General features: G+C 40.0%; 1 protein-coding gene across 1 annotated transcript in view; it reads right to left on the reverse strand.

Moving 5' to 3' along the window:
• Positions 1-9,533: 9,533 nt before the first annotated feature.
• The window catches only part of atp6v1b2 (ATPase H+ transporting V1 subunit B2), a 15,849-nt gene continuing 1,236 nt past the window's right edge, over positions 9,534-24,146 (reverse strand). Inside the window, exons 2-14 of the mRNA XM_037692149.1 lie at positions 23,193-23,248; positions 21,447-21,545; positions 19,957-20,050; positions 19,770-19,847; positions 19,528-19,667; positions 17,435-17,536; positions 16,785-16,882; positions 14,182-14,305; positions 13,949-14,099; positions 13,791-13,873; positions 12,843-12,947; positions 12,638-12,767; positions 9,534-10,649 (exon numbers count right to left, since the gene is read on the reverse strand). Of these exons, the coding sequence (XP_037548077.1) occupies positions 10,513-10,649; positions 12,638-12,767; positions 12,843-12,947; positions 13,791-13,873; positions 13,949-14,099; positions 14,182-14,305; positions 16,785-16,882; positions 17,435-17,536; positions 19,528-19,667; positions 19,770-19,847; positions 19,957-20,050; positions 21,447-21,545; positions 23,193-23,248 (1,397 nt within the window). The 3' untranslated portion in view covers positions 9,534-10,512. The remainder of the gene's footprint in view (positions 10,650-12,637; positions 12,768-12,842; positions 12,948-13,790; positions 13,874-13,948; positions 14,100-14,181; positions 14,306-16,784; positions 16,883-17,434; positions 17,537-19,527; positions 19,668-19,769; positions 19,848-19,956; positions 20,051-21,446; positions 21,546-23,192; positions 23,249-24,146) is intronic.

Genomic DNA, 24,146 nt, shown 5'->3' on the forward strand with positions numbered 1-24,146 from the left:
ATATATATATATATATATATATATATATATATATATATATATATATAATAATGACATGATTGGTATGAACCCTTGCCATGAGTAAAGTCTCAGGTCCTGCAGCTGCAAACTTGTTGGGATGGAATTAAAATGTGAGCATTCTGTTTGGTTTTGGTTTATCCCTTTTGTTTTGCAGGTGGAGCTGTAGCGAGCGGTTCTCCAGGCCGGACAGAGCGGTCTGTCTCTAACTGCTCCCCCTCAGCTGTTTGGCATCCAGAGCTGATTACCTCCTTGGCTTATGAGGCTGAGCTGAGACAGCATTCTTCACTGGTCCATTAGTCCTCGAATGGTGTACGGTCCAGCAGTAATATTGATCTCTGTATCAAGTTTGTTCCTGTACCTGCCATCAGTGACAGTTATGCTATTTAAGTTCATTTTATCGCTAGATTAAAATACAGCATTCATGTAATTAGTGGTTAGAGCAGTCGTCCTCCAATGCAAGAGTTGGGGGTTTGAATCCACCAGCAGTCACATGCCGAAGTGTCCCTGGGCAAGACACTGAACCCCTCGTTGCCTCCGATGTGTGCCCCATCGGTGTATGAATATGATTAGTTTCTTTAGAATGATTTGTTCAATTAGCTTTGTAGAGATCTAGTAGAGTGCTGTATGAATGGGTAAATGAGGCACAGATTGTAGTGTAAAGCGCTTTGAGTATCTCGATAAGATAGAAAGGCACTATATAAGTACAGACCATTTACCATTTATCCAAAAAGGAACATGTAAAAGACTTCATTTCTATTTGCACAGTGCTTCAGTTGGAGGCAGCGTGGTGCTTAACAGGAGGTGAAAAGGACACACAAAGAGGCATGCGGTGACGTTCACCAGGAGTGCAACATGGCTGCATTTCCAGTGTTTTTTTAACCCCCTCGAGTTTATTTCACATTGTTTATGCTAAGTTAAGTTGTTACTTAAATGTATCAAGTGTTTGTGTATTGGAATGTAGAACTATGCAAGAGATAGATGAGTCCAGTAAAACAAAGTATTCCTCAACCAAACAAATTACTTGAGCTACCAGCAGAGGAAACAGGAAGTGACTCTATACCTATCTTGTTACCTATACTGTAGCTCAAATGCGAGAAGGAGACTATAACAAAGAATAGACCAAGAAGACTGTACAAGCTGAATCCTTTTCTGGATACAGAAGGTGTGCTAAGAGTAGGAGGTCAGCTGGAGCATGCTGACCCACCTGTCAAACATCCAGCCATCTTGCCAAGTAAAGCCCACGTATCAAAATTACAACCGAGCACCATCACTAACAAGTTCATCACAAAGGACGTGGTATAACAATGAATGAGTTAAGATCAAGTGACATTTGGATACTTGGATGCAGTCACATAGTGTCATCCTACATTTACGCAGTGGCGCCGGAACAGGGGGGGCAGGGGGCCATTAGCCAGGTCTGTTCTGATTTCTGAATGCATGTCATTTGTTTAGTCCAAGATTGGGTGAAAAGTGTTGATTTGTGTGTTTGACTCATGTTTTAAAGACTATGATCATCAGTGATGAGAGATCAGTTCTCTGAACTTCATTTGACTAAAGCGTTTCAACAGAACTGACGTGTTTGTGTTTTAATCGACTCTGATTGATGTTAACTTTATAAAATAATACTTGCTGTGCCAATTTTAGAATTAATGGCGGACTAACATCATGCAGACAAAAACTAACATCAGGTTCCTGTCAGGCCAAAGTTAGTGTTCAGGATAAAAAGTGTGTGATCCACTGGTCCACCCACACACATGGCTGACAGAAAGAGCTGATCATGTGACAGGAAAAGCTCTTAGGGTGACAGAGAGGCAGAGGGATAACTGAAGAGAAAAAGATCAGTACTACCTTTTCCAGATTCCCCCTGTGGCCAGATGTGTGATCCTCAGAGCTCAGAGCAGACAGATGTCTACCTGAGCATGGACCACCTGCTGCTGCTGTGGAGCTCAGGTAGGACTCTGCTTTAAGGATCAGCTCTACCTGTTCCCACACACGATGGGATGTTGGAAGGAATCATCAAACAAACCATCACTCAGATTTCATGAAGTTTTATTTGTCTGCTCTGCAGCATCAGATGACTTTAGATTCAGCTTTCTGCAGAGAAGTATGGATCGTCTAATCAGTTCTGCCTCCGCCTGGCTTTCAGGAGAATCAGTTTTCATTCATTCAACCTTTATTTAGACAGATAAGTCACACTGAGCCTCCAAGACTCATTTACAGGTGAGACCTGTTTAGACAGACAGAAAAAGTGGACACGTGTAGGATTTGGAGGTAAAAAAAAATAAAAAATTCTATCAAACTATTTCTTCTTGGCTGGAAAGAAAAAACTCTGATATTGAAAAAACACCCCCCACATAGATGCACAAGGTGACGTAGACATTCTGCGGGGGGGGGGGGGGGGGGGGGGGGGGGGTGGTGATAGTGTCCAAGGATGCTCCAGAGGCACTGTAGGAGTTCTGATAAGGATGGAATAATCAGCAGTTCCCTCCGGTGCGATCCGTAAACATTCATTCTCGAGGGGTGTCGGGGAATGTCCAAGGACAACACCAGTGACAATCCAAGAGTCCTAAAATGATGACACAATGTTTATTCAGCTGGTTTCCTCTGGTTGATCCATGGACTTCCTCGATGGGAGGGAGGGGTGCAGAGCGTCAGATTACAGAGCCTCCAGGTGAATTGAGAAAAGGTGGCCTGCAAGGTCAGCTGAAGGAGCTAAAGTCAGATAAACAACATTTGTTTTGAAGGCAGGCAGAACTTCACTGAATGTTATCTGCCTTGAGTCTTTGCTGGTCTCACGTAGATTCAAAAACGTTCAAATTAAGTGGACACACCACTGATCCATGCCTGAGAATATTCCCCAAGGTTTGATCCATCCTGCCAGCGAGTCCTAGGGGCCAGATATGGACTGTGATTCTCGCAAATCACATCCAGTTTGCAATCCAGTCCGCTAAACAATAGAGTCTGGGTGCTCGAGACACGGAGCAAACCTTCACACAGGCGGCAGCCTGACCAGACCAGATTAACTGCAGCCGTCTTCTTTATGTGTTGATAAACCAGGAACCAGATAATTCCAAAAACAGGAAACCTGTTATCATAAATCTAATTATATGCAATTTCAGCATCCTCGATCGACAGCAGAGATAGACACATCACATTCTACTTCCCCCAGAGACATATCCAGCTGCATACATGTCGTCTGGGCAGTTCAGCTTGCCTGAAGCTTGTCTCGAAAAATTTTGTCCATTGCATTGAGAGAACTGACCAGATCCACAAAATTATGGTTCAGAAGATATTTAGAGAGAGGCTCAGAAGCAGTTTCACAGACAGGAGCAGCAAAGCAAAGCAGAGGAGGGAGAGGAGGGAAAAGGTGTCCGCCCTCAACAAGAGCAAGTGGTGAAGTGAGTTCTTTTGGTAATGAGGATGTGAGACCCAGCCATCATAGCAGTGCTGTGTTCACTGACCACTGTCTTATGAACAGTTTCAGGATTAAAATTAAAGACTCCTCAAGATTATGTTTTGTTTTGGGGAGGTTTTAGACAAAAAACATTATTTATGTAGTCAAGTGTTAATTTCCACTTAAATATAAAAGTTTACAAGTGCATAAAAATGTGGTTTGTTTTTCTCTATTTGTAACAAAAGTTGTACATAAGTGATGTTACTTGTGCAGCATATGTTTTGATCATAGTCTTGCATATTTAATTGACTTAAAATTGACTAATGCAAAGTTACAAGCTTTGGTCAAAAGGGGGCAGTGTTGATCAGGTCCATGTGAGAGGTGGGATTTACAGCTTTTTGCAGAGAGAGGGATCTTGAATATCTGTTTCAAAAAGCTGTTCATTTTGAATAATTAGTGACGTCACTTTGTAAGGTTGCACACTGGGATCTAGGCCATATGTATTGACGTACGATGTAAGGCCATAACATTTGACTTCTCAAGCACGTAACTTTCCCTTCTCCTCCTGATACCAAAACGGACTCCCTCCACCCCCTGGCTGCACCGAGAAATTCTGTCCATAAAAGTTATGAACAGAATCAGTGACAATGGGCTGCCCTGGCGGAGTCCAACTTCCGCCCTGAAGGGGTCTGACGTACTTCCAGCAATGCGAACCAAACTCTTGCACTGCTTATACAGAGACTGGACAACCCATAGCAACGGGCCCCCAATCCCATACTTGTGGAGCACCCCCCACAGTGTACCCTGAGGAACATGGTTGAACGCCTTCTGCAAGTCCACAAAACACGTAGACTGGATGGGCAAACTCACATGACCCCTCGACGACCATAGTGAAGGTAAAAAATACTTACTAACCTGACGAGTAAAACTTAGGCCTTTCAAATACGAAATGCTTCATATTCGGCTGTCGAAATGATTTTGTTTATAGTCAAGTGTTTGGCTGAATGTAAATTTTCAATGATCACTTCTGTGTTTTGTTTTCCTTATTTTAGATTCTGAAAACAGTTTTTCTTTGTTTCGGTGAATCTATTTTGACACTGAATATGATGAAAGCAAGAGCTAAATAATTCCTTCTCAAGGGAAATAACATTTAGCTGCTAATAACAAAGAGTCACCTGTGGCAAACAGTCTAATGCTTCCATTATTAACATGACGATGACACTGTAAAAAAAAACCTGTGTAATTAGCAAAAGCAAGAATTAAATAACTCTCATATATTGGGCAGAATGGTTATTGAATTTGCTTCAAGTACATTTATTGATGAACATCGTAGCGTTATTTGAAGAGAAATGCATGTCGCTCATTACCTTTCATGTCCCAGTTTTAACAAGTGTTAATCTTATTTGAGATGGTGCAGATATATAGTCCCCTTTGATAAAACAAGATCTCATTCATAGAGATGCGTCTCAGCTACTACCACGTATTATTTGTCTCAGTATTTATAAAACAGACTGAGCTGCTAGCATTCATCTTGAATGAGGTTGACTTCCAAAGTTAAATCCCATGATTAATTTACATCTTCCATTAAATCCAACCTCTGGTTCATGAGATATTTTGCTAACACTAAAGACAAATAAACGGACATGAGCAAGAACGCCACTGCTTTCATTGGTGCTCAGTAAATATCCTAAAGCAACTGTTGTTTTATTTTGTTAAATATGTCTGTAAGAATATTTGGGGCTCCGTTTGTGCCTTTATTGCATTCATCTTTTGAGACTTCAACAAAAATGTCATGTAAAGCAAATCTGAGCTGCTGTAAGGCAGCTTCATGTCAGAGTCGCTGAGTCCAAACTCATTCACACAGACAAAGTTTGGACCAGTGTTTGTCATTTGAAGTGCTGCCTTCATGTTTCACGAAGCTAACACGGGTGCATCAGATGCTGTTGGCACTTAACTGACTCACATCTTCAGAAGCTGAACTTTCATGCATGACCTGCTGGTGTTTGGGAGGAGCTGTGAATCATTTGAGTTGGATGTGCAGTGAGATCCCCCACCATCCACCTCTATTTATTAGTGGGTGACTGACTGAGGCAGTCTCATGAAACGCAAGCTCTCTGCGTGCTCTAACAGTGCAACAGCACCACCCTGTGGCCATGTGGAGAACTGCACAGAGACTTTAGAAAATGTACTGCCAGTCTTCATTTATCCAGAATATTTTGTTATAAAAATTGACCTTTAGTCTTCATGCGATTTTGTGTTTTGGTAAGTAAAATAAATCACTACGGGTCTTTTATATCTTCTTACACAGATTTTTTTTTTTTATTATTATTTTGTCCAATTTCCCTGAATGAACACAATTATCAGCCAAGATCTGAACAAGGATCATTCCCATAAATGTTAATGTCTCTAACCCAGTGCCAATCTGCCAATCTGGTTGTTTGTCACCACAGAAGATACAATGGCTGTGTAACTCCAATCCACACCCGTTTTTTTCCTGGACCTATAAGCTAAATTCTACAGACAGTTAAACATTTTGGATTAAAGGCACCATTTTTATTTTATTTTTTTAATTTACACACATATAATTTACACAAATTTCTCCTGGAGATTTCAGCTTGTCAAGATGAAAATCATTCTCCTCTGTGATTAGAAGTTTTTAGAAAACTTCAGTCTGTATTAAACGAGGAGGACATGGCTTCACCTTAGCATTTTACCTCAAAGCATAAACTCCTTTTAACTCACAAATAAAAGTAATAAATCTGAATTATATTTAAAGAGCTTGATGAGGAGTCCCTCAGAACATTTTTACATTCATGTATTGTACAATATGCATTAAAATATGTAGTTTACTGTCTTTGTCCACCTTTTGCCACCAGAAAGGCTATCAGCTTGAGAGGCATTGTCAAATTTGTCCCAAATTATTTGTTTGATCAAAGTCCAGGTTTGAAGGCATGTGCATATCAAATTAAAGGTTTTATTACAGCGCCACCTACTGTCTACAACCACAGCCTGGGTATAAAAAGTGCTGTGTTGTCATCACAATGAATAAATTAGTTCTCTGCATTTATCAACAGTGGGAAGCTGTAAGTGTCCAGAGAGCAATTAGGCATTGGGTGTCTTGCTTAAGGGCACCATGACATGTGGGCATGGCAGGGAGTTGAACCTGCGACTTTCTGGTTCCAAGTCAGCTGCCTTACTGTACACCAGAACAGCCCCTTAAATATATAAACACATGGAGCAGAAGTTGTAAAACTTAGAAATTAAATAAAGTTATTGGCCAAATTTAATTCAATTCAGTTTATTTATATAGCGCCAAGTCACAACAGAAGTTATGTCAGGGCACTGAATAAATGTGATAAGTTTTCCTAAATAATCACATAAAAATGTAAATTAAATGCCCTCAATAATTTTTTGGCCAGCAAACAGTAAATAATAACTCGGGCTCAACAAGTTTTTTTCTTTCACATAAATAATCAGCACATTTAAACACCAGTGTTGTCGTCACCCTCTAACAGGAAATCAGAGTAGCTCCTCAAGACGCCGTCTTATTTGACCCTAATTTCTTCTCTTTAATATGTAAAGTCTTGACCAAGAGACGTCATATTGAGCTTGTTAATATGATCAATACCACATGTGGTCAAACGCTCAAATATAAAAGAATCACAGTTGATCAGAAATAACGAGGCAGCTGTTTTATTTATCATACATGGCATGATAATGGAGGCACAGACAGTAAACATTCGACGACTGTGCATGCATGTTGGGTATATCCAGGTAATGTGCAATGCAGTGTTCAAACAGAAGCACATATTTCATAGATAGTTGGAGGCTGATGCATGATTTGAAGCCAACGCCTACACAATTAACACAATCACAGATCGTCATGAAGTTGAACATTTGTCACAACAATAACCTAAAGAAGCTGTTAACAACACAACATGTCAGCACAGTGTCAATCTTTTATATCTTTTCAAATCATGGCTTTCCATCTTTAAAGGCTGCGTCAAAAACTTTTGGTGGATGTAAAGGCTTCCGTTTACTTAATGACATCACTCTGACATGTATTTGCACAATACCACTATAAGATGGATAGATGAACACACCCGGGGTTTAGTGGGATAAGTGCCTTAAAGGAGACTAAAGCTTAGAATTACCAGTGGGTTAGTGGATTTTTTTCAGCTGTTAAACCTTCTTTAGATGTCCAAAATTAAATTATAAGTCCGGGCATATGAACGCTTTCAGTAAATAACACACTCTGTAAATCTATAAGGAACATGTTTTTTAAACAAAATGAAACTTTTGCCTAAATATCAAGAAAAATAGACATTTTCAGAGTTATAGACACGTACTCATATTAAAGAACTATTGAGCTCCAGTGACGTAGACGTGTCCTCCATTACACTGCAACATCGCTCATGTGCAAGAGTTACAAACGCATCAGTTTTATTTAATAACTTTACTCCAACCAACCTTTAAGACAACATTATGGGGCAATAATTTCCACTGAATTCTGGGTAAATGAAACCCTAGAAATAAAAATAGATCTTGGGAATGCTCAGCTCAAACAATGTAAAAAAATAAAAATAAACATTGCTATCAAATGTGATAGTGTTATAAATAAAATGTACGTGCCTGAACATGTAAAATACATATCAGCTGTTGGAAGGAGAAACATTTTTCCTCTCATTCAACACAACCAGTTTATAGTACTGGTGCTAATGGGTAAAACGTGAACTAAAGTATATTTTATAAAATATTTGACATACTGGAAACACACAGTAAAGAGTTGGGTATTTCAACTTACAAAATGATCCAAGTTTCTGTTTGAACTGTTTCACCTTATTGAACAGGGGAACCTCGACATCAGGGCCGGCGGCTGCTTAGGGTCCCGGGGCCACTAGGGGGCCCCCTAAGTGGATTTTTTTTTTTAGTAATGATTTCTATATGATTCTATTACACACAATTTAATTATAAATTTGTGATTTTTTTTAAATATTACATATATATATTTGTGTGTGTGATCATGTAGAAATCATTCTCGATACATGCAGAAAGAAAAAAAAGGTCTTGGTGGCCCCCTAGTGGCCACAGTAGGTCATGTTTTAACGGTAATGTGAGCTTCCTGCCTGTAATGAGAAACATCCAAAGTACTGGTGGATGACAAGTACGCTAAACAATGTCGTAAAAAAGGGCATATCCTTCTGGGGCAGGGAAAAAAAGATGAAGTTTATGTTAGGTAGGTGAAAGATCTGATCATGTGACTTTTGATTGCAATAATCCACATTATTGGCAGTAATCGAGGGCCCCAAACCAAATTTCGATTAGGGCCTCATGGAGGCTTGGGCCGGCGCTGCTCGACATAGTGAAATGTTGTGATTCCACTTGTTTTTATTTGGAAAAACGATTACTTTAATTAACTCTGGTGCTCATTGCTCACAAAATATAGTTACCAAAGGGTTGGGTAAATTAGGAAATGCTGCAATTACTAGATTTTTGTACATCAGCAGAGTTTGAAGACCAGTCACAACACCACAGATTCACCACTGGTTTCCAACAAAGTTCAGACGGTTTGAGATTTTGCTGTCGTGTTTTGGAGCAACTGAGCTAATTTCTTCTTCGAGTATTATTGTCAAAGAAAAGCAGCCAGTCATGTCACTGCCTGTGTGTGTGTGTCTGTTAGCAAAATATCTCATGAATCACTGGACAGCTTTTACTGAAACTTTCAGAAAGTAAGCGCTGGATGTACCGTACATCTACTACTAAGTTTGAGTCAGCCCATTTTAAGATTGCTGCCTCAGCTTATCAATCTTAGCTAACTGTCTATTTTACAGATACTGAGCTCAGATCTGGTGTGGTAGTAGCTGACTGTCATCCCCTTCATATACTCCGAGCACGTCTTTGTTTAAAACTTTTCCATGAGAGGTGGGCAATATTTATTTAAAGAATGCTACTTTTTTAATACTGTTACCTTACACGTCGACTCCTGCAGTGAGTTCTTTGTTACTGTCTGAAACAGGATAGTACTGATCCGTACAAACACACAGCACAGTTATAAATCAGCTGGTTTCTCAACAAACCTGCACTGATGCCGTGACCTACACCGGCTTTGTGTCAGATCAGTTTCATCACTGTAGAGAAGAACATCACCAGCGAGAAGTAACTTTGAATTGTTGAAAACTTCTCATCACTACACCAAGAAACAGAAAAAGTATTCTAGACACTTTTAGGGGTCATCTCAGGTCATTTAAGCTTTCATTACTGGATTTTCTGCTGGTTCCAACATCTTGTCAAATGTCATTCATTCTTTGTCTACAGTAATGCAGGTTAGCATATGATGCTAGCATCAAAAGCAGAAGTAACGTGGTTACACCAAAAGAAGTTGGCAGAAAGGTTCAGGTGAATATCGTGTTTGATTGATGCACACAAAAGTCCAAAACCTTTTCTCAGTGAGGGTTTGTAACAGGCTACAAGAGTGAGAATACAAATCTTTACTGTGATGTAGATTATTGGTTAAACTCTGTAAACGTATTATTGTTCGACTCGTCGCTTTTTGGTGATGACTTTCCAGATGTTTCCATTAAACTGTGGGCTCCACTTTGGGATTTAATTTAACCGTCTCGGTGTAAATGCAACAACAAAGTGCACATGTTGAAAACACCGACCACCGAAAATACTTCATGCAATGATAAATAAGTTACATAGACGTCCCCCTAATGTATTCATAGGTTGTAATAATGCTTTTTATTCTTTAATGAACACTCTCTTTCCCTGTCTGGCTTTATCTCATCTTGTTTTGTTTGTCAAATCCATGACCTTTGACCTGGGTATTTTATGATTTGCAAAAAAATTAAAAAAAAGGCATATAGGACATGTGATTAAACTTTCCTCCATTCTCTGCAGAGCTTCTTTACAACCACACTGTAAACACTAAAACTCAGGAGTGCATTTCAGTCTTTAGCCTTCGGTCTATGCAGGAAATGTTTGCTGTAAAGGCCACATGAAAGCCACGAGTTTTGGGAAATTTACAGCATCACGACAACTACACTGTACGTACACAAAGTCTCACCCAGACGGAGTGGAAGCGGAATGTGTCTGGGCTAATGTTTGGCTTCTCGGGGGTAAAACTCGGCCAAGGTGCTCTGAGGGATCCTCTTCAGCATCTCTTTGGGGAAGATCCTCATGAGCTGCCATCCGATGTCCAGAGTCTCGAACACACTCCTGTTCTCGTAGGCGCCTGGGTACCCAAACAAAAACACAATGGTTCAACAACAAACCTGCTACATTCTCTTGACAAGGATGATTCTGCAGATTTTCCTGGTACGGTAATCCCTCGATATTTTGCGGTTTTTCAAAGTAAGATTATACACAAGACAAAAAAATTGTACACGACACATGATTGCCAACTTTAACATTACTCATGTGATTGAGACAGTACTGGATACTGTACAGTAAAAAGTTAACGAAAAAATAAAATACTTCGGACAGGCGCCACCATTTTGTAGTTTTCTTTCAATAAGCCTACATTGTATTCCCACTCATAACAACTACATTTCCCAGAAGCCAACAGTGCCCCACCTAGAAGCTCTGTTGCCTTCTGCTAAAACAAAGGGAAAGTTTCGATCTGAATTCAAAAAGTTCAGCCCTTATTCATTCAGTGACTTCGGTGCCCAGCGGTTGCAGAGAGCCGCACGGAACCCACCGGGAACCGGACCAGAACCAGACCTCTAGACTCATAAATCAAGCTGAGAGCTGCTTGCCAGCCCATGAGGTCTTCTGATTGAGGACACGCTGCCCATAGGTCTGGCATTCTCTCCAGAGCCCACCAGGACTTCCCCCATCCAAATTTGGACTTTATCGGACCACCGTCTGGTCCTGTGCTGGCGATCCAAAGGTCCAGCTCCCTCCAAAATGTGTTGTGGTGCTCAAGGGCTGCACAGAACCGGACCTCCAGACTCATTGGTCAAGCTGAGAGCTGCTTACCGGCCCATGAGGACTTCCGAGCGGAAGCGCACCACCTGGCACAGTAGGTCTGCCGAAACGGAACCAAGTCGGACCGGAACCCGGCAGAACCGAGCTGCTGTTGTTCTGCAGCGCTTGTGAGTAAAGTTTAGTAGCTACATATGCGTATGTTGTTAAAATGACGTAGGTTTAAGAGCTTAGAACTTTGCAAGAGTGTGGAAAGGGTTTCTAAAGCCTTAAAATATATAAAAATACTCAAATAAATATAAAGTCCCTACTTCGTGGATGTTCACTTATTGCGGGGGGTGGTCCAGAGTGTAACCCCCACGATTAACCAGCAACTACTGTATCTTAAAACTTTTAAGTTGGGGTCCATAAACTAATATGCCAATTAGTATCAGTGAAATAGCACAAAACCAAACAGATAATTCTTTAAAGCCTCATTTCATGGATCAACACACCACTTGAATCGCTGTTGTTTGCAGATTAAGTGGTTCTGATCAATTCTGCAGAACTAAACCACAACAAGCACCGGAGCGGCCCAGTGTAAAGCTGTTGGAACCAGAGCCAGTCATCACGAGTCTGAGGCCAAAGTTCCTTGTCAAAAATGTCACATTGCTCCATCACTGTCATCACTGAGATTTTTAATGTTTGATGCTATGGTGAAACAAGCAAAGCTGGAAAGTACTAAATCTTCAGAAGATTTGGTTAGTTATCAAAGGACTAAGATTGTGGATTGAAATGGCAGAAATTGGATCTTTATTTTCTTTGTAATGTTGGTCTATAAGCTCAGTCTTTCAGGTCCTTCAGTTTCCTTCAGTGCACTTTCTGGAGCTTTACAGGCACAGCCATCTGGAAGGAAGCCCTGGGGATAAATGGCAAACTCACTGAAAAGATTTTATCTGGCTTTAAAAGCCAGATGAGATATAAAACCTGGAAAGTAGAGCTGATAAATGGGACACGAAGCAGACACCCTGCTTGGTCTGTTTCTGCCACCTGGCCTGGACTAGGCAGCAGAATATCAGATAGACACCATCAGCAGTTTCCAATCAACTCTATTTCTTCATTTAAACGCCAATCCAAATATGTAATCAGATTACCCAGAGGATGGGGTTAGGTTTAGGTTTGAAGTGGGGTTGCTTCCTGCACGTGTACCCAAACACTTTCAAAGACAAGGCTAACATTGCTACGTTTGTTTAGTTCAAGTCCATTTGGTTTGATGCCTATGAATTGTATATTTGAAATGTGTGACGCCTACTGCACCTTGGGAGATGAAGTTCTTCTCAAACTTGGTGAGGAACTCCAGATAGAGCAGGTCATCAGCTGTAAGGGCCTCCTCCCCCACCACTGCCTTCATGGCCTGCACGTCCTTTCCTATGGCATAACATGCATACTACACACACACACACAGGTTCAGTGAGGGTTGGTAAAATTCAGTATAAGTACTACAAAGCAGCTTTGTTCTTACAAGCTGGTTTGAAACATCAGAGTGGTCTCTGCGGGTCATTCCCTCCCCAATGGCAGATTTCATCAGTCGAGAGAGAGATGGCAGCACATTGATGGGGGGATAAATCTGACCAGGAGAAGAAACGAAGACAAAGTCAATCAGCTGTGGCGGCCACCTTGAATCAAATTTACTCCAAAGGTTAATCAGATGTGAATATACGTCTACTTTTTAAATTTCATTAAAATCCATTCAGTGGTTACTGAGATATTTTGCTAACAGACAAAACAATGTTAATGCCAAAATTTTAAGCAAAGACGTTATGCAATGTGTAACTCTCAGAGTTTGTGTTGGGGGTGATGCTCAGCGACTACCTCGTCAGTTTTGCACTCAACATCTGTAAAACTGACTGAGTTCGCTAAACTTGCTAAGATGTGGAGGTCTTCTTGATTCAGCTGGACTCCAAAGGTTAATCAGCTTTAGACATACATCCACTAAATATGACGGATTTCAAGCCAAGACAAAGTATTTCCAAATCGAGAGAAACAAGCCCAAAATGAAGTATCGAGTCAAAGCTTATACATTTAAAAAACACAAATAGACATCTTTTAGTCAGGATGAGCATGTGTGATATAAAATCCCAAGTCAAGACTCAAATCATAAACCTTCCTATTTAGTTTAATGTCATGACAAAGTTATGCATCAAGTTCCAGTTTAGTTCCTCAGTGATGTTTTAAACACTAAATCAGACCAACAAATCTAGTCCTGTTTGTCAGACTGAGATCTTTTTCTAGTCTGCCGAAGTCAGGATCTAAGTCACGATTTACTAAAGTCTAAATGAGCTCAGAGTCACTTCGGGCACGTCTAAAATCAAATCCTGAGAGGCTTGAGTCAAGTCAAAGTGATCACGTGTATGAATTTATCTAATGAGAGTTTATGTATCTACAGAGGAACGTGGCTGCTCTTCATTACCTGTCTGTTATGAAGCTGTCTGTCCACATAAATCTGCCCCTCGGTGATGTAACCAGTCAGGTCAGGAATAGGATGAGTGATGTCTGAAAAACAAAAATCATAGTGAAAACAACTCTGCAGCAGTATCTGTCCATGTGTGATGCTGTAAGAGTGTGTACCATCATTAGGCATGGTGAGGATGGGGATTTGGGTGATGGAGCCACTGCGTCCCTCAACTCTGCCAGCTCTCTCGTAGATCGTGGCTAGATCAGTGTACATGTAGCCGGGGAAACCTCGGCGACCTGGTACCTCCTCTCTGGCCGCAGATACCTAAGTGAGGCAAAAAAAAAGGGCATACAGCTTGTTTATGTTCTCATTCATTTATGATAAATGCATTTAAAACATGGCTGACCTCTCGAAGAGCCTCTGCGTAGGAGCTCATGTCTGTGAGGATGACAAGGACATGCTTCTCACACTGATAGGCCAGGTACTCAGCTGACGTCAGGGCCAGACGAGGCGTGATAATTCGTTCAATGCTGCAAAATAAAGTTCTGTTTATTTCCTATTTTCATACGTTGTTGTCTAACATAATATTTAATACCACTGCATGAAAACACTACAGAACTATGTCCTGATGCATGCTCAATAATACAGATGGATAAATCTAACTAGGTTGATTCAAGTCCTCTGGATGGATTATTCTTTGTTCAAACATTTAGTCTTTTATCCAAAAGACTTCTTCAGTCTGAGGAGCTGCAACAAACTCCGTTTTAAAAGCAGCACCTTCTCATGGTGGATTCATCACTTGTCAATCAGTCATTTCAGAGTCAGAGTTTCTTTATTGTCATTCGCACCTCATGTGGAACATGTGGTGGAGCGAAATTATGTACACGGGGTCCCAGTTACATCCAACAATAAAAAGTATAAGAAAAACAGTAATAACATCTAAGATATGAACTAAGAAAAACATCAACTAAATATACACTAAGCACTCATAACATAAAACATTGAACATCAGCACAAACATGAACATGAGTCTGTGAGCAGATGTGCACGCATGAACACATCAACATGAAACAGATCAGCAGCAACATGAAACAGATCAGCAGCAACATGATATGGTTTTTCACAGTGATTATTCTAGTTAGATATTCATGAGTCTAACAGCCTCAGGGTAGAAGCTGTTCCTCAGTCTAGTGGTTCTACACTTAATGCTCCTTAACCTCCTTCCTGAGGGGAGTGGGGCAAAAAGTGTGTGCTGGGTGAGTGGGGTCCTTCATGATGCAGGTGGCCCTCTTCCTGCATCTGGAGGTGTAGATGTCTGTGATGGTGGGGAGACTGACTCCAACAGATTTCTGTGCAGCCTTCACCACTCTCTGCAAAGCTTTTCTTTCTGCAGCTGTGCAGCCTCCAGGCCACACGTTGATGCTTGAGCACAGGATGCTCTCCACTGCACACCTGTAGAAGGAGGTGAGGACTGAGCTTCCCAGACCAGCTCGCCTCAGCCGTCTGAGGAAGTAGAGTCTCTGATGAGCTTTCTTGATCAGGCTGGTGGTGTTGTTGCTCCAGCTGAGGTTGTCATTCATGTGTACACCCAAGTACTTGTAGCTGGAGACCACTTCCACTGCAGATCCTCTTATGTTCAGGGGGGTGTAGATGTTTTTGTTCCTTCTGAAGTCCACAATCATCTCCTTTGTCTTCTTCACATTGATGTGAAGGCTATTCTCTCTGCACCAGCTCTCCAGGTGTTCCACCTCTTGCCTGTAGCTGGACTCATCATTGTTTGTGATGCATCCCACCACCGCTGTATCATCTGCAAACTTTACAATGTGACAGTCTGGATGGGTAGCTGCACAATCATATGTGAGCAGAGTAAACAGGAGGGGGCTCAACACACATCCCTGAGGAGAGCCAGTGCTGAGGGTTATGGTGGAGGAGGAGAGGTTGTGGATCCTCACTAACTGTGGTCTGTTTGTTAAAAAGTCTAGTACCCAGTTGCAAATGGAGGGGCTTAGTCCTAGTGTGGATAGTTTGTCCATCAGGGTTTGGGGGATCATGGTGTTGAAGGCGGATGTGAAGTCCACAAAGAGCATACGGACGTAAGAGTTTTTCTGCTCCAGGTGGAGCATTTCCTTACGTTGCAAGAGTTTCAGAGAAACTTAGATGTTTATTTTCTAAACACAACGCGTCCCCCGGCACAAACAGAGTAATAATGTGTATGCTGTTATGTGTATGTCTGATATTTATAAACCAATTTTTGGCTGAGATCTGACGATTTCATTCATTCTGACATGGAAACTATTGAACACTATCATTTTCAGATACTAGAGGGCCCTCGACTAAAATGGCAAACCAAGTGTCTCACTAATAGGTAAAAGTGGCTATTAATGAGACACTTGTCTTGCCATACCAAGCCACCTTCGTCTCGCTCTGGAACTCCTGGAGCAAACATCAAATCAGCTGCATTTTGCCGCGCTGCCCAGGAGAAATGCAGCTGATTTGACCATTAAAGTGCATTTATTAAGGAAAAGTTCAACTGAGACACACCTTTGCTATAATGTGGAGCAAACAAATAATTGTTTTTAAGTGTTAATCTTGTTAAATTCTTGTTAAAGTCCTCCCGTGCATGCTCCCTCGGCCGCCATTTGGCAGCTAATCAATTTTTGGCACAACACCGGCCCACAGTTCCAGGTTGTCAGCGGTGATGTATAATACATGCGACTTATACGGCGAAGCAACGTATTAATGGATTTTTCCACTTTATTACACATATTTGAACTGATGCGACTTATACGGCGGTGCGACGTGTACGGTGGAAAATACGGTAGTTTTGGCTGTCACCAGCAAACTGGTTGATCCACTATGAGATTTAATATTTAATATTTATTCACTAATCCATCAAGACACTTAAACATGACTGCAACTACAAAAATATCTGTTCCCCTTGTTTTCGTGCTTTATAGAACCTGTACATATGTACAAAGATGATAGCTGTAGTTTAGTAAAGACTCGCACGTGGGGTCGTTGGCCAGATTAAGAAACAGACAAACGTTGTCCATGGATCCGTTCTCCTCAAAGTCCGACTTGAAGAACCTGGCTGTCTCCATGTTAACCTGGATAAAAACAAAAGAAAGTTGGGCTTATAGTACAAAAAATAGAAAATATCAAATAAAACATTCAATGGCAGACAAAACTTTTGGTCAATATCAAGAAAAAACTGAGATGTAACAGAAAAATGTTCATCAGCTAAACTTGTTTTCCTCACTTCTTATGTTTTTAATTAATAAGCATATTTGTTTCCCCTTAGTGCACAGTAATTTTAACATACAGACCTATAGACATACATTCTGAATAAAAATAATTAAAAATTATAAACTTGTTAATGCATAAATAAAGTTATAGTTCCAGTCCACTATGTGCTTTGTCTTTGTTTATTCCTGCAGCAGTAAAAAAAGTACAAATTATGCGTAAAGTACTGTAATGCAATCATATGTAAAGTTTGGGGAAATCTTTTCAGTTTAAAGCTTTTTCTGGAAAAGCTTCTACAAATTTTCACTAATTTTAGAAAGAAACATTTTTTTAAACCTGATGTTTCAGCTGGCTGGCTGACAGTTGAACTAAAGCATGAAACCCACAGTGTGTGCAGAAAAATAAAACCGTCTCACCCCCATGGCTGCAAAAACAATAGCAAAGTTGTCCTCGCTGTAGTCCATCACATCTTTGGACTTCTTCACCAAACCGGCCTGCCGACAGATCTGAGCTGCAATCTGAGCAGCAGATAAGAAAAAGGAAATGAGACAAACTTTAAAAAAATTTAAATCTGAGAACAATCATTTACTCACCTTTCTTCTTAATTAAAGATTACATTCACAATGTTTTTTTTGTGTGTGTAATTATGTCAGAGCGGTGTAAATAAATGACACGTCGGATGAATTCATTAAATTTAACCAGGATGAGTCTACCAGATAGCTGACAGGAAATTAACCAGCTTTCTTTCACCTTGAAGATACCAGCGATTAGACCGCACCTGGAAAAATGCACTTGGAAGTTCAAATAGAAAAAGAGCCTATAGTTTCTATTATTACTATATTTGTTTGAGTTCGTATGTGAACACTGAAAAATCTGTTAAGCAAAAGAACTCAACAGTGGTGAAATGAGTCTTTTGCCAACTTGAGTGGGCAAATTTGACGGCGTATGACACATTGGAGAGATGTTCTCTTCACGGATGAATCCCGGTTTTCACTGTACTGTGCAGATGGTAGACGTATGGCGTTGTGTGGGTGAGTGGTTTGCTGATGTCAGCATTGTGAATCGAGTGGCCCATGGTGGCGGTGGGGTTATGGTATGAACAGGTCAGTGTTATAAACGAACACAAGTCCATTTAATTGATGGCACTTTGAATGCACAGAGATACGTGACGAGATCCTGCATGAGGCCCGTTGTTGTGCCATTCATCCACGACCATCACCTCATGTTGCAGCGTGATAGTGCACAGCGCTAGTGTTCCAGCTCCTGACAATATCCAGCAACTTTGCACAGCCATTGAAGAGGAGTGGACCAAGATTCCACAAGCCACAATCAACAACCTGACCAACTATGTGAAGATGATGTATAACACTGCATGAGGAAAATGGTGATCACCCCCCAACAAATACAGTAAAAATACACAGTAAAAGTAAACAGCACATTTTAGAGTGGCCTTTTATTGTGGTCAGCCTAAGGCAATAACCATGCTGTCTAATCAGCATCTTGATATGCCACACCAGTGATGTGATGGATTATCTCAGTAAAGGAGAAGTGCTCACTAACACAGATTTACACAAATTTGTGATCAGTATTTGAGGAAAATAAAAGGCTTTTTGTGTACACAGAAAAAGTTTTAGATCTTTGAGTTCAGCTCATGAAAAATGGGAGCAAAAACAAAAGTGATGCATTTATATTTTTAGTCAGTACTGTACTGTATACAGTAGTCCCTCGTTTATCACAGGGGATCCGTACCCTGAAGCCCCGCTATAAGTGAAAAACCGCAAAGTAGGAATAGTAGTACAAGTAGTAAGTAGTAGTTTATAGTTTATTTTAGTATTTAAATATATGTGTGTATATATATATAAAGGCATTTTCAACCATTCCCACTTTCTTGCAATATACTAAACAATCTTTCTAAACTCTTAATGCTCTAAAAGAGTACAGAATGTCATAATTTCAGCTCCCTGCCTCCTCTGCTCTCAGCCACCTGCAAGTGCTCTTGGCCACGCCCACTTCTCCGCTCTGCACGGAGAACATCTGATCAGCTGCAGCAGGAAGTTTATCCTGCAATGTCGGCTGCACAAAGGTGCAGGAGGTGCTAAATCATTTAAAATAATTCATTCTAAATAAAAATTGCATGCCTATCGTGCGGCTCATCCATCAATCAGCCAAGTGTGTGTCATGTCCACTCATTGTGAAAAACCGCGATAGAGCGAGTCCACGATAAACGAACCGCAAAGTAGCGATGGACTACTGTATATTAGATTGTGGATTCAGGGCTTTCTTTACTTTCCGAGTCAGAGTTCTGACTTCAGGTGTTTGCCCAGGTGGCTTTTTGTACATGGAACTCAGAAACTTTCACTTCCAGATACAAATGAATGGCACCATGTGTTTTGTGGTCGGGTGTAGAGCCGTGCTGGTCTGGGTAAAGATGTAAAGGATGAACTACGTTTATAGCAAAAAGCAAAAGAAAAGTAAGAGCATGTGTTTCATAGTGTATGTGTTCGTGTACCTCATTGTGTGGCAGCCCAGCAGCAGAGAAGATGGGTATTTTCTGCCCCCTAGCAATGCTGTTCATGCCATCAATGGCAGATATTCCAGTCTGGATCATCTCCTCAGGGTAAATACGGCACTGAGGGTTGATAGGCTGGCCTGTGACAAAATAAAAAAAGAGATATCCCATATTACAGACAAACTGAGAAGCAGCTTTATTTTTCCCAGAACTCTTTAAGCAAAAAAAATTTCCGAATGTACCCATAATGTCCAGGAAATCTTCAGCCAGGACTGCTGGCCCTCTGTCAATAGGTTTACCAGATCCATTAAACACCCGACCTGCAAACACGCATCGTTAGTGACTAAACATACTGTTAGTGGCACTCTTTGTTTTCTTCAGAATATAACTAAAATTGATGCATAGAAAGGTGGTAAAATGGATTTGTACCCAGCATGTCTTCGGAGACAGGTGTTCGTAAGATGTCTCCTGTAAACTCACAGCTGGTCTTCTTGGCGTCAATGCCAGAGGTCCCCTCAAACACCTGGAGAGAATTTGGTAAACTGTAAGTGAAGGTGGTACAAAGCATCCAATTCCATTATATTAATGTATTTTTTTATTGTCCTCCAGTTCAAACGTGTTGCTCAAAACTAAAAAATACATATTGGATTCTAAGTTTAGGTAAATGCAAACACACAACAAGCAACATCGGGTCATTATATGACAAAAACTGAACCAAACTCCTGGGCCAATCTGTGAGATTTCCTCTTTCAGCATTCAGTAAAACTCACTTTTTGTAGGAACATCTTGAAGTCACAGCCTTCTATATTACATAGTCAGTCCCCATTCATTTATGAGGACTTGTGTCCCACTCTTCTTTACAGTGTTGCTTTGATCAGGTTGAGGTTTGGTCTGGACCAGTGGTGTAGTTTATGCGATACGCGGGTATATGGAATACACCAACAAGAAAAGCTTAAGATTTTCAGTATACCCACTTAAAAGTACCCAATGATACATGACATATCATTAGACATGTGTCAATGATACGTTAAACAGCAGTTAAATGCTTCTGTAATAATCTACCTGTATGCAGCGCTTGTTTATTATATTCACTTATCCAGCGAAGTTTTGTATGATTCTGTACTTAATACTTAATACTTGAACATGGTTTGCTTTGATACTGTTTTATAAATTTTATAACATGTATTTAATACAAAGCCAACTATTGTACAAAGTTTGTTGTGCATTTATTCAAATATAAGCATCAGAGAAATTTGGAAATGTTCAGTATGCTTAAAAAAAATCTAAATAAATTGATGATTACAGTGTACTTTGGTTTCTAAGCACAGTATACCCACTACAAAAATGTAGACTACACCACTGGTCTGGACTTAAACTGAATCATTGCAACACCATAATTCTTCTCTTCTTCAGCCATTCTTTTGTAGGTATGCTCGGGATCATCGTTTCGTTGGATCAGTCATTTGCAGCCAAGCTTCAGCTGTCAGACAGATAGATTCATCTCTGACTACTTTGATGTATGATTGACAGCAAGGTGGCCAGGTCCTGTGGCTGCAAACCAAGCCCATATCATCAACCCTCCACCACTGTGTCTGGCAGCTGGTTTGAGGTATTTGTGCTGACCTGCTGGGTTTGGATTTTACAGAACATGCTGTTTACGACTTAACATCTCCACTTTGGTCGTGTCTATATAAAAACAGTTTCCAGATGTTTGTTCAGGTGCAGCTTTGCAAACCTCTGGCATGCAGCCATGTTCTTTTGAAAACAGAAGCTGCAGCAATACTAAAACGTTGGACCCAGGATGACCATTTAAATCCTCGTTGATTTAGCCTGGCAACATTTCAAAGTGCCAGTCAAACAAGGTGCTGCACCATTTAAAGTTTTTAAAAGTTTCTTTGTCACTCATGCACACAAAGTACCTGCACCACGGCTTTGGAACCAGAGACCTCCAGCACCTGTCCGCTCCTCCTGGTACCATCAGGCAGGGTGAGATGGACGATCTCGGCATACTTTGGAAACTGGTCAAGTGCAGCAAGATCACAAGAGTTAGTAACAATCAGATGTCTGTTGATTATGCCAGAAATGTTTGGGGTGTTCTGATTCTTTCATGTTCCCAGTTATCTCCTCAAAGATCACAAAGTTGAGCTAAAATCTAATAAAAGTTATTCAAAAATGCTAATTTAGAAAATGTCTTGGTCGCACACAGGATCATCACAATATCAGTCTAAATCAAAAACTAACTAAAGGTGAAAATTCACTTGGGGTTCTTTAAAGAGCTGATTGATCCTGATATGATCTTGATAAGATGTTGAGCCAGGTTGCTGCTGCAAAAAAGAAATCTGATGAATAAACATTTTGTGGGAAAATCAAATGTTGTGTATGCCTTTTTTGTTAAAAATAAAAGGACTTACCGGAGAATAATGCTATAATTATACCATTTTCTTGTAATGATTTGAATCTTATGTGTCAAACTCAAGGCCCGGGGGCCAAATGTGGCCCTCAATGACATCTTATATGGCCCCCAATATGTTATTTTAAATGTAAAATACTTTTATCACTTAATTTTTTTCAGCAATCTTTGATTATGATGTTAAAAGTGCAACAGAGAACATCAAATGAGACCAATCAAACTCTTGTTGAGGAAACTGCAACCAAGTAAAGATATTGGTATCAAACTTGAGTTAATGTAGATTCTGAAACTGGCCCTTAATTTGAAAAAAAAGTTTAACTTTTGACAGCCCTGATCTAAATCACATATTAGCCTTTGTGTCTCTGGGACTGTTTATGGGTTTTAGGAAGAAAAAAAAGTTTTCAAAAGGCTAAAGTCAATAAATCTAAATTACTGGGTGAACCATTTCTCTGCTCAGGTAAAAAAAAAAAATGAAAATCTAATTTTTATCATGTTCCATTAAGCATTTGGAAATAGCTTTTTGAGGCTGCTTCATCAATGGGCAAACGGCACCTTCTCTTTAATGGCCACATTCCATTTTCAAACCATTTGTCATATTAATCATCTGTTCCCGAGTTCATTTTTTAGTTGCATACCCTGTACATAGTCATTTGTGCCAAGACAGACAAACATTGCTCAAAAATAACAATGGCAGATGGTTAAAAGAAAGCATGGTGCAAATGCAAGAATGTAGTATTTGCAATGCAAACATCAACACGAACAGGCATTTTAATAAACTACAATAGTTTAATTGTTCATGTTTAGAGTTAATCAACAATTCTTATTTAAACCAACTGAGATTATGATCAGAATGCATTACACTGGATTAAATTAAATAGTTATTTAATCATTTATCCAATGTTTTAAACTGTACTTCTTGGCACCTTGTTAGTTCAGCTATAATAAATACCTGAGTGTCTTTTATCTATTGTGCGATTGTCTTGGATGTTTGTTGGAAGTAAAATAAATATTCAAAACTAGTATTTAATTCAAAAAATGAAAGCATTACAACTTTTTAAAAAATAAATTAAATAAAAAAAGTCATTTTGTAGATGAAAAGCTTCAAGTTGAGTGTATAAAACGATGCAATGTTGAATAAATGCATGTGACCAGAAACAAAAACCACATTTTCCTTCTCCAGGACCAAGACATGGTGAGCGGCAGAATTTGTTCTTGTTGTTAGACAAATACAAGCAGAGCAGCGGGTCAGTCTCACCTTCACCTGATCCAAAATCACCAACGGACCGTTGACTCCAGACACTGTTTTATATGCTGAGGAGGAGGAGAAGAACACATTAAACAACAGAGCAAGTGAAGCCTTTTTCTTTGCAGCTTTGCAAGAGAAAATCATACTCTTATTAATAAAAGCTAAAAATTAAACGACATTTAAACAACTGTTTATTGTCTGTTGATGCCATTAAATATAACTGCTCCTGAAGACCAACAGCGCTCATCAAAGCAAATCAAAAGCAAAATAAGTTTATCACGTGAAAATAAAGATATTTTAGAAGTTTTTTTTTGTTGTTGTTGTTGTTGAAACCAACACAAATCCTAAATCTTTGCTTGTGTTTTAAAACCAGTTTATAAATGCTTTTATTTTGAAGGTGAGTGGATGCTGACTTCAGAAGCATCTGCGCTGCTGTCTCAAGAGCGATGTGAATATAAATATTAACATACTGGGTACAATTTCAATGCTCGGGAACATCTCCGCAGGTGAGGGCAGTTTGCGAGAGGTTTTGGAGTTGCTGTGTCAGCTCACAGTAAAAATACAAACTGATACAAAGTGTAGAGGTTTTAACAACATGTGGATGTCTAAGGATTTGTTTAGGGAAGTCAGTAGCAAAACCAACAGCACAAACAATTTATTTCACTGGATGAACAAAAATGGCATAAAAAACACAATTTTTAAGTTGTTCATTTGATGCAGGTATTTAAAGTGCTGCAAAACAGACTCCTTACCTTGATACTAATGTTTTTATGTTTGTAGACTCGTTCAGATTTTTATTATCCTGTCATGATGTTAATGGTTGAGGAGCATTAACCACTAGACTGAGGAACAGCTTCTACCCTGAAATGTTAAACTCATGAATCTCGAACCAGAATAATCACTGTGAAAAATCGCATCATGTTGCTGCTGATCTGTTTCATGTTGCTGCTGATCTGTTTCATG

The sequence above is a fragment of the Nematolebias whitei genome, chromosome 18 (assembly GCF_014905685.2).
Source record: "Nematolebias whitei isolate Nwh7 chromosome 18, NemWhi1, whole genome shotgun sequence".
Lineage (NCBI taxonomy): Eukaryota > Metazoa > Chordata > Actinopteri > Cyprinodontiformes > Rivulidae > Nematolebias > Nematolebias whitei.